The following is a 19,643-nucleotide window of genomic DNA, read 5'->3' on the forward strand; positions in this document are numbered from 1 at the left end:
ACCACAATCATCATCTATTTATGACAGGGGATTATTTGAATATCAACAAAAACTATCCAAACATCTCCATTTCCATAGCCTAGACGATTTTATTACACAATTATACATGAAGCTTATCATTTTCATATACTTTCATTAACTGTTCAGGCCCACACCCATCTTGTCCTTTGTGACCTTCTACAAGAGAATTTTTGTGCCAAAAGTAGACAAGAAAAGATGAACATTTCGGATAATATATCTTTATTTCAGAGGTTACATTAAAGTTACAAAAATATTACTAACTGCATGGGAGAGAACTATGTCGTCCATTTCTGAAGGACAAGTTATCGAAAATTTAAGAAATGCATTATCAAATTTCCAACAGGATGAGAGCTGTACTGCAGATCTACTGTTTACATAGTGTACCTATTTCAGATAAGCAATCTCTCCTCCTCCAGTGATAAAGTACTTATTAGCAAGTGAAAAATCATTCATATAGCTGCCAAAGAAGTATCATGATACAATGAAAATTGAAACATTGTTAATGTAGTTTATAATGAATGCCAATATCTGAGAACAGTGTCACAGACATTCAGTGTATTTTGTTCACCATATAAAGTAACAGGAAGCTTTTGACTACAAAGGTACCCATAAATGAAAACTATTATTGAGGGCTTTCATAACTCATGCATAATGAAACAATATAGTCTGCACACAACAGAATGTGACCAACAATATGTGTTACAAACATAAAAATCAAAATTCCTTATTTCATTATTTTGTAGAGTGAAGTATACATACAGTACAATAGATATTACTGATGTGTAGCCATGGAAGCACGCTGAACTACTGATGTGTTGGAAGTAACACGTAACTATCAGAATCGGATACCAAAAGCACATCAGAAACTACTGAAGGAAAAGCCATGTTCACATCCCTGTGGATTTGTAATAATCATTAATCAGCATGCAACCCTCAATGCAAGAAACCAATTTTTACACATGTAACTATGTTCCACTCGGCAGTGACGAATCTTACAACAGTACCAGGAGACATCATGGACAGCACTCCAGAAATATTCAGCACTGGGCAAAGCAGGCCACTCAGGTAGCCCCAGCTCAGATAGAAGTCCACACACAGATTACTATGCATTATACAATAATGATACAGAGTTCAACTCAGAATATAGCAAGCATGTCTGCAGCAGCCAAAAGGTTAAATGCATGTTTCACTTTTGGGGGCAACTCTAAAGCACTTAGAGCAATATCTGGCAAATAAGGTGGACGATGGAGCACAAGAATGCACTTGTCTGCTAAAAACACAGACAGGGCTCTGGTGCATCTTCTTGGTGCAGAATCTGTAAGTTTTTCTTCCCCAAATCTGGTCTTCTTTACTCTTTCCCTCCACTAAAGTACGACTACTACTACAGTATTTCTGATTACTGGTTTGACATTCATGCTTCTGTTCTGTCATAATAACAGACTTGAAATCAACAAAAGACATCAGCCTTTCCTTTAGGTCTGACTTGCTCATTTGTGCTTTTTTCATTCTTGGTGATCAAGGAGTCTTCCATTGCATCAACTGATGAACTGTTTCGGAGCCGTATTGAAAAACCTGTACTTCATTACCTGTAATGACATCTGAAAGCAAAGCTCGTTGTTCTGAGAGTTGTTCCATGATGTCAGCACAAATGTTTTTACCACTGTCTTTCTGTTTCAGAGTGAGGGTTTATGGGAGCAATGCTGCACAAGAAATTGTTCTTATTCTCTAAATGATTAATGGAAAATCTCATATAAAGATGTTAGTATTTGTTCTTATTCTCTCTTTGTTTTTACCATGACAGTGGTCAACTGAACACTCAGATGTCAATCTTCCTGCACAATGTCATTAATTTTCTAAACTTTTCCTTCAGTTCATGCAATCACAGGTCCATTAGGATGTTCATCATCTTCAAATTCTTCCCAAACTTCAGATATCATTATGCCTGCACTTTTTTAAATTACAGGAGACATTTTAGGTTAATGCACAACTCAACTTTTAAATGAACCAGGACTATGGCACTAACATGAGTAACACACTGTATAATCACAGTTCAAAAGCTAACTGAAGCAGACAGAGAGGTGAAATAATGGTTGGTAGCTCCAGAAATATCAAGTTCAGCTACATTCAAATACCAAACTCATCTCATGTTTCTGCACTGAAGACATGCTGTCACATTAATCAGTTATCACATCTCGTATTTTTACCAAACATTGCTAGGGACAAAGTATCAACATGAAATTTCTGTTCTGTGACCTTTATGCCTGCTTCATCATTTAAGCTGTTTGGATTTTACACCACAAAAATACTGTAGAACTTCACAAGTGGGCATCTGCAACATGGTATATGCTCAATTCGTTACTCATCTCGTTGTGCCTCATACTACAGCGCCCTGATGGTGTCACTCCCTTTTCACTTCCCTGCTTATTATTCCTCCAAGTTTCTGACATTGCTGTTCTTTGTATCAAGATTCCTTTCACTTCTTTCATATCAATGCTTTCCTTCTTCTTCTTCTTCTTCTTGCGTTGCGGCCTCTGTAGGACCACAGCCAGCTCCTTCACGGACTGCATTTTCCTCTTCTTCTTCCAGAACCTCTTCATTCTTTTTCTTCTTCTCTCCCGCTCTTCCTCCGAGATCTTCAGTGTCCTTTTCTCCTGTTGTCTCCACTGGAGACACTCTAATCTTTTCCTGTATTGTTCTCTGTCATTGATCTCCGGCATATTGTTCGGTGTATATTTGTTCCTCCAATTTTCCTTTCCTTCGACCTTGATCCCCAATTCCAACCACTCCTTCTGAAGTTTGACAACCAACTTGGTTCCTGTCTTTCCCCTTGTCCTCCCTGTTGTTTCCCACTCTGTATTTGTCATTCTGTCCATACTCATCCTAATTACATGTCCAGCAAACCTTGCCCTTTTGAGTCTGATGTCCTCGGATATTGTTCTCATGCTCCGGTACAGTTCTTCCCTAGGTCTTCGCATCTATCTCTCTCCACCTCTTTTGGGACCTAGTATTTTTCTCTCTTCTTTCTCTAGTTTTTCCGCCCCATTTCTTCCTGGTGTCATCGTCTCAGCAGCATATAATACTGCATTCCTCACCGTTGCCTTGTAGTGGCGTATCTTTGCCTCTGTGAATATATTCTTTTTATTGTATATTTCTCTCATCATACAGAAGGCTGACCTCATCATCTTTATCATCTCTGTTATTCCCTCCTCACTCCTGTTCCTTCCTGTTATAAATAATCCCAGGTATTTAAATTTGTCCACCATTTGCACAGTGCCTTCCGATGTTTCCCTTTTCCTTTCTTTATTTCATTTTTTCAGTTTCTTGATTGAATTTTCTCATTTTGCGATTACCAAAGAAGTGATCTGTTTCACTTGCTAAATACATTCTACAGCGAAGATTGTATAAATATTTATTTATTTAAAATGATTGGTTTTGACAGACACAAGGTGCTATATATTTTTAGATATTTTAGTTATGACAGAGCTTTTATAATGTGCTGATTTTTATCCACATAACAACTTGGTGTGAAGTCCTATGTACAATGAACATGTTTCATAACAAAAAGATTTTTTCAGGTTTGTGAAGGTACAGTTCCACTTTCATTTTTTGTACTGCCAAACTGAGACTTGAATGTCAAATATTATGTCTTAAATCATGTTATGAGATGTATTCTATTTATATGCACTTTCTTACAGACTTCAAGATGAAAGCAAAGTTTGTCGAACCTGGTTGTTTTGAATAAACAAACATTTATGCACTCTTGGCTCTTGAATGTTTCTTTTTCAGTTTCTGTTGTTTTCCTTCCTCCTGACCTTCACATCTCAGCTAGTTTTTACTTTTCTTTTTTCTTTACCACTTTATTATCTGCACATCTACTCCCATAGTACTTCCCTCCCAAGATTTATGCATTATGGACTGTTGAAGCTACCACTTCTAATTTTCAGATTATCAAGAATTAATCTATTGCTCGTATCTCACTGCAGGTTCCTCTCAACCCTGAGCATTCTCTTTCATCTGATCCAATACTGACTGGTTTTTATGGGCAATTCTTAAATCCTCTGAAACTTTCCCTTATTTACTGGAAATGCAACATTTATTTCAAAAAGGTACACCACTCCTGTCAATTTATTTTACAGTTTTCTTTCTTTCCAGGTGTATAAGTAATGTTTTTTTGTTATTAATATCTACAATGTGCTACTAAAGAAAATATTAACTGCAAGTTTATATTAAATCTTTTAGTTTTCTTTCAAAGAATTGCTAATCCTATTGAAATATAAAAAAATGAGAAGACATTTTTAAAAGAACAAGGCTGTCTTGAGTGATTAATAAAAAGTACCATGATGTGAAACAATGGGTCACTAGGAACATAATGAACAAAAATATTCATCAGATTATTTAGAAGCAGCACTGGCAAGTGCTGATTCAGTTGCCAAAGAAGAATTGAAGTATGGCATCTTTTATTTTTAAATTCTTATCAGAATACACTTTTGGTTAGTAACACAAATGAAACTATGGTTATTAGCTTTCTCTTCATTTAGAGGTGGTAAATGCAGTGTAACTTGTATGAAATGTAAATTCAATTTAAAAAATTGCTTAAGTCACAATGTGACTTAGTCTGAGCAGTATGTACATCCAGGACATGCAGTTCCCAGTATCACTATTATAAATGCATAAAAATGGGACTTCGTATACACAGCACCCTTTTCTGGGAGAAAAGCGAAAATAGTTGGGAGACACTGGTATAGGGTCCAGATTATAATTCATGGTGTGGAGAACTATGTGCCTAAAAAATGGATTAAGGATGGAAAAGAACCACCTTGGTTTAACATCGAAATCTGGAAAATGCTGAGGAAGCAAAGGTTGTGACACTCTTAGTTCAAAAGGAAATGCGCAAATCACAACCACATAGGTTAACAGAGATTTGTGAGTCTCTGAAAAAATCTGTGTGTGATGAATATAATAACTCACCAACATACATTATCGAAAGATCTGTTTGAGAAAATTCTAGCCCTAAGTAAAATCAGTAAGCTGGGCTATGGCTTTCATCCTTTCACTCAATCAGTCTGGTCTGGCAGTTGAAGATAGCAAAATGGAAAGCTGAAGTTTTAAATTTCACATTTAAGAAATTGTTCAGACAGGAGAATCATACAAACATATCATCGTTTGACAATCAAACACACTCCTGTATGGTTGTCATAGTAATAAGCATCTCAGCAGTACAGAAACAACTGAATGAGTTGAAAACAATTAAGTTGCCAGGTCCAGATGGAATCCCAATTCAGTTTTACAAAGAGAATTCTATGGCATTGCCCCATTACATAGCTTGCATCTATTGTGAATCTTTGCCCTGGTGCAAAGTCCCAAGTAACTGGAAAAAAGTGCAGGTGACTCCCATTGTAAATGAAGAGTTAAAGAAAAGACCTGCAAAATTATAAATTAATATCCTTAACATTGGTTTGCTGCATAATCCTTGAATATATTTTCAATTTGAATGTAATACATTTTCTAGAGACTGAGAAGCTTATATCCATGAATCAGCAGTTTTAGAAAACATCCCTTGGGCCAAAATCAGCTTGTTCTTTTCTCACATGACATACTGCTAACTATGGATGAAGAGCGATGGGCAGGTGCCACATTTCTAGATTTCCAGGAAGCATTTGACACAGTGCCCCAGTGTAAACTGTTAACAAAGGTATGAGCATATCGAATAGGTTCCCAGATATGTGAATGGCTTCTATTATTTTCTATATACTCAAATGCTCTGGTGGGCACGGTGGGCAGCATCTGCAGCTGTCTGCTGACACTGCTGTGGTGTGCAGGAATGTGTCGAAGTTGAGTGAATGTAGGAGGATACAAGATGGCGTAGACAAAATTTCTAGTTGATTTTTCTAAATATAGAAAAATGTAAGTTAACGCGGATTAGTAGGAAAAACAAACCCATAATGCTCAGATACAACATTAGTAGTGTGCTGCTTGACACGGTCATGTCATTTAAACCTGGGCATAATGGTGCAAAGCAATGCAAAATGGAATGAGCATGTGAGAGAATTGTGGTAGGGAAGGCAAATGGTCAACTTTGGTTTATTGGGAGAATTTTGGGAAAATGTGAGTCATCTGTAAAGGAGAGCACATACAGGATGCTAGTGTGACCTATTCTTGAGTATTGCTTGAGTGTTTGGGATCCACACTAGATCATATTAAAGGAATATATCAAAATAATTCAGAGATTGGCTGCTAGATTTGTTACCGGTGGGTTCGAACAACATGCAAGTGTTATGAAGATGCTCAGGAACTGAAATGGGAATCCCTGGAGGGAAGGTGATGTTCCTTTGAGGAACACTGAGAACTGGCATTTGGAGATGTCTGCAGAAGATTCTGCTATTGCCAGCATACATTTCACATAAGGATGACAAAGATATGTGAAATTAAGGCTCCTACAAAGGCAAATAGACAGTCCTTTGCCCCTTACAGTATTTGTGAGTGAAACATGAAAGGAAATAGGTCACCTCACCAGGTTTATTAAAGGAGAAACTGAGGAAAACTAAGGTCAGTAGTGACACAGAGAGACCTCCAACCAAGTCTAAAGAAAAATTCTGTAGCTTACCTAAAGTTCAAACACAGCAACATATTATGTAATACATGCAAAATCACCACAAACCATTTTTTTCACCGCAAACTTTTTCGAATTTCACATTGTATCTTACTTCCATGTAAACATCACATTAACTACAACCATTAAGGAAATGATAACCACATCATCATGAACCTGACATATAAAGCTATAGGTAACACAAAAATGATTTTTCTTTAACCGGATAGTTCCTGTAAAATCGTTTGAGAAAGATTGATTCTGTCATCACCAACCTGCCAAAACGTGGCAAATGCCATTGGGGTACCCTTCCGAACAAAGAAATGAACTTCTCCTAGGTTTCAGGTGAAAATTGGTCATTATACATCGGCCAATGTATCCTGCATGGACTGTAACTAGCACATGTACAGGTTACCCTCTACCACACACTATATGATGGCTTGTGAAGTATGCATGTAGAGAGGAGTGGAGGGAGAAATAAATGAGGTCCTAAGTTAAGAAGGACACATCTGTTTGTGTGATACTTATGTATGACCCCTTTAGTTTTGTGATAGTTACATGAAAGGCTATGATTACAAGTTCTGCAGCTCCCTCCCCCTTTCACCAACGAAGAAACATTGTTCTGAACTCTATGAGTCCTATGTTCTGTTTTATATTTCTATAAGCAATACTGTGTGTTTTGCCTCTTGAAGGTAAGAACTGGGCAATATTTCAATTAGTCTTAATAGAAGTAACATTTTAGGTTTCAGAAACAAAATAAAAAGAAGGTATGGGCAATTAAAGTGAACATGAGAGGACTGTAGTTGACAACACTTAACTCACATGTCTAATAGACAGTAATATGACAAAATGAATACTGAGATCTTGAAATAACAATTAGAACATATCAATAACAGTCATAATGTAACATTAAGATACCCAGAACACTGTATCCAAAGTGGAAAATTTAGCAGTCAATCAAGAATGGATGGAAAAAAATACTGAGTTTCACATCCCGTGAACACCAAGGTGAGCACAAACTCAACTTGACACAGATGGGGAAGGAAATTGGCTGCAACCGTTACAAAGGAATCATTTCAACAATCAACTTTAGCAGAATTTGGGAAAACACGGAAAACTTAAATCTGGGAAGATACAAACAATAACATCGTGTACAAGTAAAACAGATAATTTGATGATGAGTCTATACTAATAAGCAGAGACACAGTGGAAAAGGACAGATGAATTCCTCAACAAACAATGGAAAATCTGGGGTGGAATGTAACAATATTACGAAAAGGATAGTTGCTACTCACCATATAACAGAGATGCTGAGTCACAGATACGCACAACACAAATGACTCTCAGAAAATGAGCTTTCGGCCAACAAGGCCTTCATCAGAAAAACACACACACACACACACACACACACACACACACACACACACATACACATACAATTACAACCATCTCTGGCTGGGCCTCAGCAGCCAGAGACTGTGGTCGTGTGTGTGTGTGTGTGTGTGTGTGTGTGTGTGTGTGTGTGTGTGTGTGTGTGTGTGTGTTCCCGATGACCTTGTTCGTGGAAAGCACACTTTCTGAAAGTCTTTTTGCTGTGCCTAACTGCAACACAGTATCTCTCTTATATGTTGAGTAACAACTATCCTTTTCATAATGTTGTTGAATTCCTCAACATTTTTATGCACACGAATAACAGTATGGAAAAAATTGTTTTACAACTGCAACAGATACTCACTCTTGAAATAATACTCCAGAACTATTATTATAGGAACTGTTGGTGATGGTAATAAAACTACAATACAGATGAGGGGAATAAAGAACTTTAATCAATGCTAGAAATCAGTTGCCATAAAATTGTGATAGAACACCTACAGCTTTAGAGAACTATTACTGTAGAGTTTTTGTGCCAGCTTCAAATAGTATGGAATGTACTGAAAGCAAACCCATAGAACATTTCTCACAGTAATTGTTGGAAATTGCAACTGTTGATTGCATCCCCAGACTGATTTCTATAGATTCCATAAATAACTTTCACATTTTCTGTCACATGTTTTGTAATTAAATTTGATTCCTAAAAATGTCCTTTTACTTGATGAATGACACATTATCTGCCAAGTAACAGTTTGTAGCAACTTGATAATATTACTGCAAAAGGAATGTGACTTCCTTAGCTTTCATCTAACAACAATATAAAACAGGACAGATTGCTACCCACCACATAGAGGACACGATTGGTGGCAGAAAGGCAGAATGAAAGAAGAATGATGTATATGATTGGCTAAAAGTCTTCTTTCAATGTGCCTGTTAGCTGCTCAATGCTTTCTTTATGTGAGAAGTAGCAATCTATACAACTGAATATTATCATTATTCCATCTCATGTTTTGCACCGTATGATTTTATCTTTAACCTAAACATTAATAAAACTATAACACTGCCTCTTCATAAGCACTGAAGCATAAGAACAATGCCACAAGATAATCAAGAAGCCACAACAGTGTCTCAGTGTCCTGCAGAATAAAACAAGCAATTAAGTGCAAATTTTGAATCTTTTCAACTCTCCCTCCCCCCTTTCCACTCCTTCCCATCCGCTCTTTTCAGTTGTGGCGACATTATTTATTTATACTCAATCTTCCACTCCTTCCCATCCACTCTTTTCACATGTGGCAACATTATTTATTTATTTATACTTAATCTTAGTGGAAACCTAACCCTCTGAAATTATACAATAATTTGTAATCATTCTGGTTTTCTCAGCAATATGGTCAATTTATTAGTTTGCATCAGCAGAATTACTTACTAAAGGGCATGAAAGGGAATGGTGGGCAAATAAAAGGCATTCCTCCTGTCCCAGTTCCTCCCACAGATGTTGCTCCTGCAGCTACTCCTCCAGCTGCAGATCCTGAGGCTTGTTGCTGACTGGCAGTGCCATCCGCCAATCCACCAGCAGCAGCTCCTTCCAAGAAAGCATGCATATGTATTAGATTGACAGATTATGGCTAACCTACAAAAGAGAGTATCACAAAGGGGCTTGACTGTTCTTAAAATAAAATAACTGCCCACGGAACATCTTTGTTTTAATTCTATTTTAAAGTCTCTGCTGCAGCTTGAAGATTCATTCTGGTGATTTTATTTGACAATTCATTTCTCCATGAGGTGGAGGTTCAGAATTATATGGGGCAAACCTAAGTATTTTGAAGTATATCAGAAAGTAACCAAAGAAACCCTTTTCATACAAAAAGTAATGTTTTCAGAATTTATTTTACTAGCATTATGCATCTTAAAACATTTTCCTATGTGGTTCTTCAAGAATAATGAATAACAAGAGACTAGTTTCCTTTTACCACCCCTGAAGAGGGGGGAAAACTACTACTCCTGCATACCCCAAAATGCTGACAATAAATGGATCTTCTCCAGTTGAAGCAAGAAAGTATCTGAGGAATAGGTTAAGTCCCAATGGAATTTGAGATTATTTTTCCCATCAAAAGTTCTTGATCAAATTTCTTGTTTCTTAAGTTGCAAACTGGCTGACAATAACTTGTCCATCTATCAAATTTTATTAAACTTTCACAAAAATGTCTTGGCCATTTCACCAATTATTTGTTGATCATCAGAAGCCTCTCACATTGCTGACAGTGAATGTGTATTGGTTTCATTTTCGTTGTAATCAGAAAATGATAACAGATAAGATTTTACAGCTAGTGTGCTGATCAATTTTTGTAACCTTTTGGAAGTACACATCAACTCCATATTGATAGTCTGAAGTTTTCTTTGTCTGATAGTGACTTCCAGAATGAATCTTTCACTCTGCAGTGGAGTGTGCACTGTTTTGAAACTTAACGGTGTATTAGAACTGTGTGATGGACTGGGACTTGGAACCACTTCTTACGCAGGCACTACTCGTAGCATCTGAGCTATTGAGTTACACCTCACAACCTGCTTTCACAGCCTTGCATGTGACAGTACCTGTCTCCTACTTCCCAAACTTCACAGCACTTCTCCTACATTCATAGCAGAACTAGCACTACTGAAATGAAACAATATCAGGGAGAAATGACTTAGCCATAACCTAGGGGATTGTTTCCACAGTGAACCTTTCAGTCTGCAGAAATGTATGCACAGTTATTAAACTTCCTGGCAGAATAAAACGTGTGCCATGGAGGAACTTAAATGATTCTGTCTGGTAACAATTCCCTTAGGTGTGGCTATGCCATTCCCCCATGGTATTTAGTCCCACTAAATTCGCAGGGAGAACTTATGTAGAGTTTCGAAAGGAGAAGTAAAGCTGTGAGGGCAGTTAATGAGCTGCCAAATAGCTCAGTCAGAAAGAGCATACACTACAAAAGATAAGGCCCATGTTCAAGTCCTGCCCAGCACAAGGTTTTTAAGTTGGGAGTAAGTACTAGTGACCTTTAACAACTGGATGAAGCTATCGGCAACTAACAAGGTCAGAACCAAAGTACTATACTGACACTGATGGTAAATTTCCTGAATGCACCAAATTTTTCCAAGAAAAACACAGAATATATTTTTGTGGACATTTTGATGTATACCAAATGACAAAAATACGAGGGTTATTCCAAAAGTAAGGTCCGATCGGTCGCGAAATGGAAAAGACTATGAAAATCCGATAAAGCTTTGCACAGATGTGTTGGGTAGTGTCTCTAGTATAACCCCAGTTAGCATCGCGTCGCTCTTCTCATTTCTGAGCTCGCAGTGAGTGCGTAAAGATGTCTAGAAAATAGTGTCTGCCGCCAAGTACGAGGGCCTGGTGAGAAATTTCGCCTGAAGCTATGCAGCCAACATTACATAACTGTCGTGCTGTTTCGTCTTCACGACAATTCTCAGCCGCATTCTGCAGGGGCAATGAAGATGCTCCTGCATCGTTTTCAAATGGAAATGTTAGATTACCCACAATACAGTCCGCAATTGTCTCCCCCTGAGTTTCATCTCTGGTCACATGAACCGCTGTCTTTGAAGACAACATTCTGACACAGACAACGAGGTGTAGGCCAGCGTGGAGAATTGGCGGAAAGCACTGGCGGCTGCCTTCTATGATGAGGCCATTGAAAAGTTGGTACAACGCTATGACAAAAGTCTAAGTCAGAACGGCGACTACGTAGAGAAGTAGCTGAAAGGTGTAGCTAATTGTTACAAGTAAAACATTTCTGATGTTCACTGTGGTTTCAATTTGGCAATCAATCGGACTTTACTTTTGGAATAACCCTCGTAAATAATAATAAACTGCATATGTAGACCTATGAGTGTTACCTGATGGTGCAGAAGTGCCTGCTGCTGCTGCTTGCTGTGTCGCTGCTGTGGATGGCTGGTCTGGCCTCTGTTGAGGTGGTTGTGGCTGTGGCTGTGGTTGAGCTTGTACATGTGGTTGAAACATTTGCCAGAATGGAAGTGGACCAACAAATGGAGGTATGTTTAGGCCACCTGCATATGTGCAAGAAACAGGCATTTTGAGACTGTGTGGCAGATAATTCAGTGGTTATACAACAATATATTTACAATATGAGAGTATTTTGTGATACAACAACCAGAAAATCCTTTCCGCTTGCCAGTAAAGACAGCTAGATATATTTTAGCAAGAATGGTGCCTAATTAACTGGGGGGTATAAAACTTATTTTGTGGTCTTAGCAATGATACCATAAGCTTTACTGAAGAGACAACAGAAGCAAAACCAGAATAAAAATTTGTGAATAATGTAGTTACTTGTATTTTTAGCAACTGCAACTAGTCATGGAACTCTTATCAATTTATTTTTATTTGACAGGAGGCAAATTGAGATCAACAACTGCTGTAGCAGAACAGACACTGACACTTCACACTCATCAGGAGCTAGCAGAGGCACACTAACAGATATAGCTCACTTTGTTTATAATGAATGTCAAAAACACGGAAAGTGTGATAATCCATTCTGAAATTCATCAAGCCTTGAAACCAAATAAGCTATTTTATTAGCATAATAACAGACACTATCTTGTCAGGTGCTACAACTAATTGTTATGAATTCTCTGGGAGTGATTTAAGGGAACAGCCAGCTTACAGGATTTATTACAGCAGTAACCATCATTATCATCATGATCAACTGGTCTGTCTATGCCTTCCTTGATAAAGGTGAACAGCCTCCATCTTCCCCTTTTCTGTGATTTTCGTACTGATACAGATGTTCTTTTTGACAGAGTAATTTAGTATATGAGGGGTAGTCACAAAGTTTTAATTATCACCTCAAAAAATTCAAGTTGTCACCATATAACTGTATGATGGTGTGAATCCTCTACAAATTCACTCTTCAATGCAGTAGGCTTTTTCAAACAAATGATAACTTTGTGGAGTCTGTGTTTGTTGAAGTCTGCATTTTGGCTGTTCAGTAAATATTCCCAGGATGCACTGTCCTGACAACCTCCCTTAATCTCATCAGGAGGTTTCAGCAGTATGCTCCTGTGATGGTTTCTCCCTTACAAACATACACTGAGGTGACAAAAGTCATGGTATACCTCCTAATATCACGTCGGACTTCCTTTTGCCTGGAAAAGTGCAGCAACTTGACATAGGATGGACTCAACAAGCTGGTGGAAGCCTCCTGCAGAAATACTGAGGCGTGCTGCTTCTATAGCCATCCATAACTGTGAAAAGTGTTCTGGTACAGGATGTTGTGCATGAACTGACCCTCGATTACATCTCATAAATATTCAATGGGATTTTTGTTGGGCGACCTGGGTTTCCAAATCATTTGCTTGAACTGTCTCGAATGTTCTTCAAACCAAATGCGAACAGTTGTAGCCGGTGACATGGTGCATGAAGTCCATGAATGGCTACAAATGGTCTCCAAGTAGCCGAACATAATAATTTCCAGTCAATGATTGGTTTAGATGGACCAGAGGACCCAGCCCATTCCATGTAAACAAAGCCAACACCATTATGGAGCCACCACCAGCTTGCAGAGTGCCTTATTGACAACTTGGGTCATGGCTTCATGCGGCTTGCACCACACTCAAACCGTATCATCAGCTCTTATCCACTCAAACTGGGACTCATTTCACCAGGCCAGGGTTTTCCAGTCATCTACCGTCCAACGGAAATGGTGATGAGCCCAGGAGAGTTGATGCAGGTGATGTTATACTGTTAGCAAAGGCACTTGCGTTGGTTGTCAGCTGCGATAGCCCATTAACATTAACTTCTGTTGCACTGTCCAAACGGATACGTTTATCGATCATCCCACATTGATTTCTGTGGTTATTTCATGCAGTGTTGCTTGTCAGCTAGGACTGACAACTCTACACAAACATCATTGTTCTTGCTTGTTAAGTGAAGGCCATCAGCCACTGTATTGTCTGTAGTGAGAAGATACTGTGTTGTCTGTGGTGAGAGGTAATGCCTGAAATTTGGTATCCTCAGCACACCCTATACACTATGGATCTTGGAATATTGACTTCCTTAATGATTTCTGAAATGGAATGTCCCATGTGTCCAGCTCCAACTACTATTCTCTGTACAAAGTCTATTAACACTTGTCATGCAACCATAATCATATTGGAAACCTTCTTGCATGAATCACCTGAGTATAAATGACAGCTCCGTCAATAAACTGCCCTTTTGTGCCTTGTGTATGTGATACTACCACCATCTGTATCTGTGCATATCACTATCCCATGACTTTTGTCACTTCGGTGTAATCCGTTAGCACCACACCATGGCAGTCCCAAAACACATTTAGCACCACCTTGTCCGATGATGGTTGGATCTTCATCTTTTTCAGAAGAGTTTTGACTGCTCACTTTGCTCCTTTGTCTCAGCATCATAGAGTGATACATGCAGCCTACATCAATGGTGATCAGTTAGCTACAACAGTCACCTGGATACTACATTCCACTTATACCTCAATTCAATGGGCTGTTGAAATGGGTGTGAGCAGTAGCAGAACTCTATCACATTCAAAATGATGTGCAAGATGTTAAAAACTGATCCATTACTGACTTTTTAGCTTTCTCCACTATCGCTGAAGGAGAAGTTTCACACTGCAGAAACCTTGGAAAGCTTCTACAAATATTTCCCACATGAACAGTTTCCATTATTATTTAAAATAGCTGCTCACGTGCGTAATTTTTTTGGAGCAACATACCTGTGCAAAAGTGTTTTCTCCATAATGAAAGTGACAAAATTGAAGCTTAGGCGTAATCTTACTGATGTTCATCTGATTGGTACAGTGCACCAAATGATCAGTAATTTCACACCAACTATCAAGATGCTAGTTCAAAATCACTGTAAAAACATCCAGGGTGATGTAAATTAATGCCTATGTCCTATTTGTATGTAGTACCCCTCCTCTGAACTACACATTTCTGTGTAAATATAATAAACATTTACAATACAAATGTTTTCGTTTCTTAATCCTTTATGTCTGTATACTACTTGTGGCCATGAAAGTAGAACATGTTACAATGATTCGAAACTGCGTTTCATCCATACATGACCAACCGTTGCATGGCACAGGATACACAAACTTTGGGTAAGCACATTTTACACTTACGTCCCACACACGCATGTTGTCCCACATATGACTGTGTATCAGTGCCATGTTCACGGACGCTGCATATGCATGAAACGACCTCGGACATGTGTGTGTTCCACCTGCACTATGTACGTTAGCTTGTCCATACTCAGCTGTGTGCATGAAGCGCTCTCACAGCAGCACAGTTGCCCCCCCTCCCCCCACCTCACCTCCTCCCATGCAGTGTGCATACCCAAGTGGCCAGCCACATCGCACAGCTCTGCTACCCCCACTACATGCCCTCACAGCTGCTCAGCATTGCCCTCATGGCTCACAGTGCTCACAGGCAACCATGCAGGCAGTTCTTGTGCACACCACTGATTTGGAAGTTTATTTTACTGACCTATAATGGGCTTGGTTACTGGGACTACTTGGTCGAAATATAATATGGATCTTCTAATATATCTTCCCCTCTCTCTTTCAGCTTTTCATGTTGTTATTTCTTTTTACCCACTTTATTTAATCTTCTAGAACATGACATCATGGACAAGGAATTCTACAGTACCTACATTAAAACGAATTATTGAAATAAGCAATATTTTAGATGCAATAGGGTACACAGCTAAAATAAATTATTTTAATGACAATAATCTTCACACTGGATTAGAATATACCTTCCTTTTGTCTTTTTCCAACAGTGCACAGTTTTGTACGGGCAGCCATTTTCAAGTTTATGCTGTAACCTATCAAGTAGAGATATTTGGGTTACTGTTAGAATGTTGTTGCTCATACATTTTAAAACTTTAGTTGTATGGTCAGACTTTGCTTTGAAACAAAAAGTGGCATCTGGTGTATTAGGGCCTTATTAGAACAGTTTGCCAGTATGTCTTTGTCTTAAGAAGTACACACAGTTAAGTGAAGTCATCTATAATTTTTCTCAATTCACCTGCGAGGTGAAGAAAATGTGGCCTTCAGCGATTTACTTGCTCAAAGCGAGCATCCCTGAGCAGAAAAAGATAGCAACACAGCAATCTGAATGGAAAAATTATTCTGCGATCAAAGATGTGGACATACAATTTCCTGTGAAATGGTTTTTCATCAAAGAAAGTAGGTCCTATAGTAACGGAGATGGAGTGCCTGGTGCTAACAGGGCACTTACAATAAGAACACGAACATGATGGCAAAGCAGCCTTCTAAGGAGAGACAAAGTTTTAGGAAGTTGTATTGGAGGACGTGGAGCATGTAAGGCAACAGTGAGTGGTGGTATAACAATACTGTGTACCACTGCCCACAATTACGTACTCACTTTATGTGATTCCTTCAACAGACACATCTTTTATTTGATTGTATGCTAAACTTAACTTTTCATTCTCTTTGTTCTCTCTGTTGCTGTATATCTTTGTCTACTCTAAACCTCCACCTCACACTTCTCACCACTTTATCACAGTCTTATTTACTCCTCTCTCTACTCTCTTAACTTCTCAAGTTTTTAAAACACATTTATTGATGGCATTTCATTGTTTGATTATCTGTCACTTGTTTCAGATTTACCTGATTTGTTAGGTTGGTATCTTTATAACATTCAGTTAATATTTTATAGTTCTTTCTACCCTTTTCGGTACTTCTGAAATTCCCACTACCCCCCCCCCCCCCCCACCCTCCCCTATACTGTGTCTCCCACCATAAGAACTTAAATCTTTGTTGTCTGCAGCCTCACTTTACAATGTGATTAATACTTTTAAGAATAGAAGGTATAACAAGGACAATGTGGATGCAATGAATGGAGGAATGGGGAGGGAAGAGTAGAGGTTGGGGAAGGAAGTTTGAAGGTTTTGGAGTGAAGGAGTGGGGGAAGTAAGAGTACAGGAATGGGGAAAGAATAAGGGAGAGAAAGGGCGGAGAAAGAAGAAGGAAGTAGAAAGGTGGAGACGGAAGAGGGGAGGGAAGGGGTGAGGTAGGAAGAAGGGAGGGATGGGAGAGGAAGGGAGTGGGAAGGAAGGGATGGGAGAGGAAGGGAGTGGGAAGGAAGAGTACGGGAGGAGGGCGGGAGTGGGGAGGAGTGGGTAAGAAGAGAGGAGCATTTGGAAGGAAGACGGGAGGAGTGGCTAGGAAGAAGGGTGAATTTGGAAGGAAAAGGGGAGAATTTGGAAGGAAGACGGGAGGAGTGGCTAGGAAGAAGGGTGAATTTGGAAGGAAAAGGGGAGAATTTGGAAGGAAGAGGGTAGAATTTGGAAGGAAGAGGGGAGGATTTGGAAGGAAGAGGGGAGGGGAAGGGTGAGGGTACCCTGCTGCAGCCAGGAGTTTTTAATAAAGTAGTGGTTTCACACCATATATTCCAAGATATATCTCTGTTATTCTCTGTCTCATCCTCAGGATGTGATAAACTCCTTCTTTCTTGTAATAAGCTTAAACAATATGCACAATTCACATTTTGCATGTGGGAACGTCAGCCGATTCAATTGAAGAAAAGAAACTGATTTCAGTTCCACTGACCATTGTCCAAAGTCTGTAGGTTCAGGCATTGAAATCAACTGCACTGGGGCCATGCACCTACTGGCATAATGCTTTGAAAAGATCAGTCGTCTTCGGCTGATGTTGGTTGTCGGTGCAATGGATCGATGTCGGGCCACTATGACTCCAGCCCATGGGATCAAGGGAGCTGGTGAAGGTACACCTCCCATTTACACAAAAAAACTAGTGCTAGGGCAAAGAATCTTTCACAGATTGGATCAGCAGTGAATACAGTACCACTTCGAGAGAGAGAGTGGGACGATTAAGTGAAAAATATTCCACATCTCAGTACTCAGTGCCTTGACAGAGGGGAAAAAAAAACAACAAAAAAAAAAAACCCTTTACTCCTACCTTTTCGGGTAACAGTAGCCCCCCTCCCCCCCCCCCCCCCCCCATAAAGGACTTATATTTACATGTGAAACTATGTGTCAGTACGCTGAATGATGACATGAAATCAGTCCTCCATCTGTGTCTGACTGTTTTACTCACACATTGTTATCAAAGTTAATGTTTACATAGTACACGCACATTAAAATTTACTCTATACCTGGTGGTGGCATCTGGGGGATTAAAGGAGGTGGTCCCACCAGAGGAACTTGTTGTGGCTGCTGCTGTTGCTGCTGTTGTTGTTGTTGCTGCTGCTGTTGTTGCTGCTGCTGTTGTGCAGGTTGTGACGGTGCTGGAGTGCGAAGTATGTTGAGTCGGCACGTGGGGCATGTCTGTTGCCTTTGGAACCACGATCGTAAGCATGCTGTGTGGAAGATATGATTGCACGGCAGCTTTTTAGATGCTGTAACAGAAGATAATGGAATAATCAACGCACTGCATAGAAACAAATGCTTTTAGCCTAATATGAATGTCAACACCTAGTTTTTTCTCAGGAAGAAAACAAGGAGGAAGAGGTAACAGTATCAGTGGTATCAAACAGTTTGGTTATAATTTTCATGAAACAGGGTACTGAATATTTCGTTTATAACTTTCGAGATGTGGATTATTAAACAATTTATTGCTAGTTTTTGAGTTTCATAGTACTGAATCTTTCTTATATGGATGTGGTTCTGCCAGTTTAATTCAGTTTTGTCACAGTTCTACACTTTGTAATAAATATATAAATTAGACACATCAGTGTGAAAATCACTTTTATTTTTCACGTTTCTAAGGTTTATGTATTATTTTACAATGAACTATGTAACAAATCATTCCACTTATAATTTTCCATAAGAAATTCAGGAACTGTAAAGACACACGTGATCATGATGTTAATAATGATCAAATTAAATAGAAGTTTTATAGAAACATAGTGCTCAAAATTAGAAGCAATTAAAAAGCATTAATGTGTAACAATGACAAAAGTTTATACAAATCAAAACATTAATTGCTCTGCTGCATTACTTTGCTTTGACACCATTGTAGCAGTGTTTAGTGAGACCTTATGGTGAGCAACTGTTTGAAAAGAGTAGTGTGGTAGACAGACTGGGACGTCAGATGTAAATTATGCGAGACATGGAGAATGAGCACCAACTTACTGTATCAAGGATGTGAATATCAAGGATAAATAAAAGAAATTAACGTGAAAGGTATTCAAATATGGGTACTATAAGCAACATCAGCACCTACAAAATGATTTCTGCCATTTAGCACTTGCACCCTGGAGAAGACTATATCGGAATTCATACAAAAGCCAACAATCTGGATGAATACAGAACCTAAGTACTATTCTTCAGTTAATACTGTACGTCCAGATTTCTAAGATCAACTTTTTACATCATGTGTATTTTGGGCTAATGCACTATTTTTTGTTTGTGCACACATTTATTGGAAATTTAGAAACTTATATAGATTATGGTTCAACCTACAGTAAGTGATGAGTTCATTAGAGATGCAGCACAAGCTCAAAAAGGTGGAGGATTGAAAGGAAATCGACCATGTACTGTTTAAGAAATAATGTCACCATACACCCCAATTGGTCATCCTGGGCAGATATCTTTGGCATGAATGAAACAGTCTCCATAAGTACTCTGTTT

At 38.8% G+C, this 19,643-nt stretch overlaps 1 protein-coding gene across 2 annotated transcripts in view; it reads right to left on the bottom strand.

Annotated features, from left to right (window-relative positions):
• Positions 1-19,643, bottom strand: part of LOC124795461 (E3 ubiquitin-protein ligase synoviolin) — a 92,261-nt gene that overhangs the window by 22,753 nt on the left and 49,865 nt on the right. For both annotated transcript variants that reach the window (XM_047259489.1, XM_047259488.1), the window contains exons 8-10: positions 18,167-18,409; positions 11,879-12,049; positions 9,408-9,563 (exon numbers count right to left, since the gene is read on the bottom strand). In XM_047259489.1, the coding sequence (XP_047115445.1) occupies positions 9,408-9,563; positions 11,879-12,049; positions 18,167-18,409 (570 nt within the window). The remainder of the gene's footprint in view (positions 1-9,407; positions 9,564-11,878; positions 12,050-18,166; positions 18,410-19,643) is intronic.

Source organism: Schistocerca piceifrons, chromosome 4 (assembly GCF_021461385.2).
Source record: "Schistocerca piceifrons isolate TAMUIC-IGC-003096 chromosome 4, iqSchPice1.1, whole genome shotgun sequence".
Lineage (NCBI taxonomy): Eukaryota > Metazoa > Arthropoda > Insecta > Orthoptera > Acrididae > Schistocerca > Schistocerca piceifrons.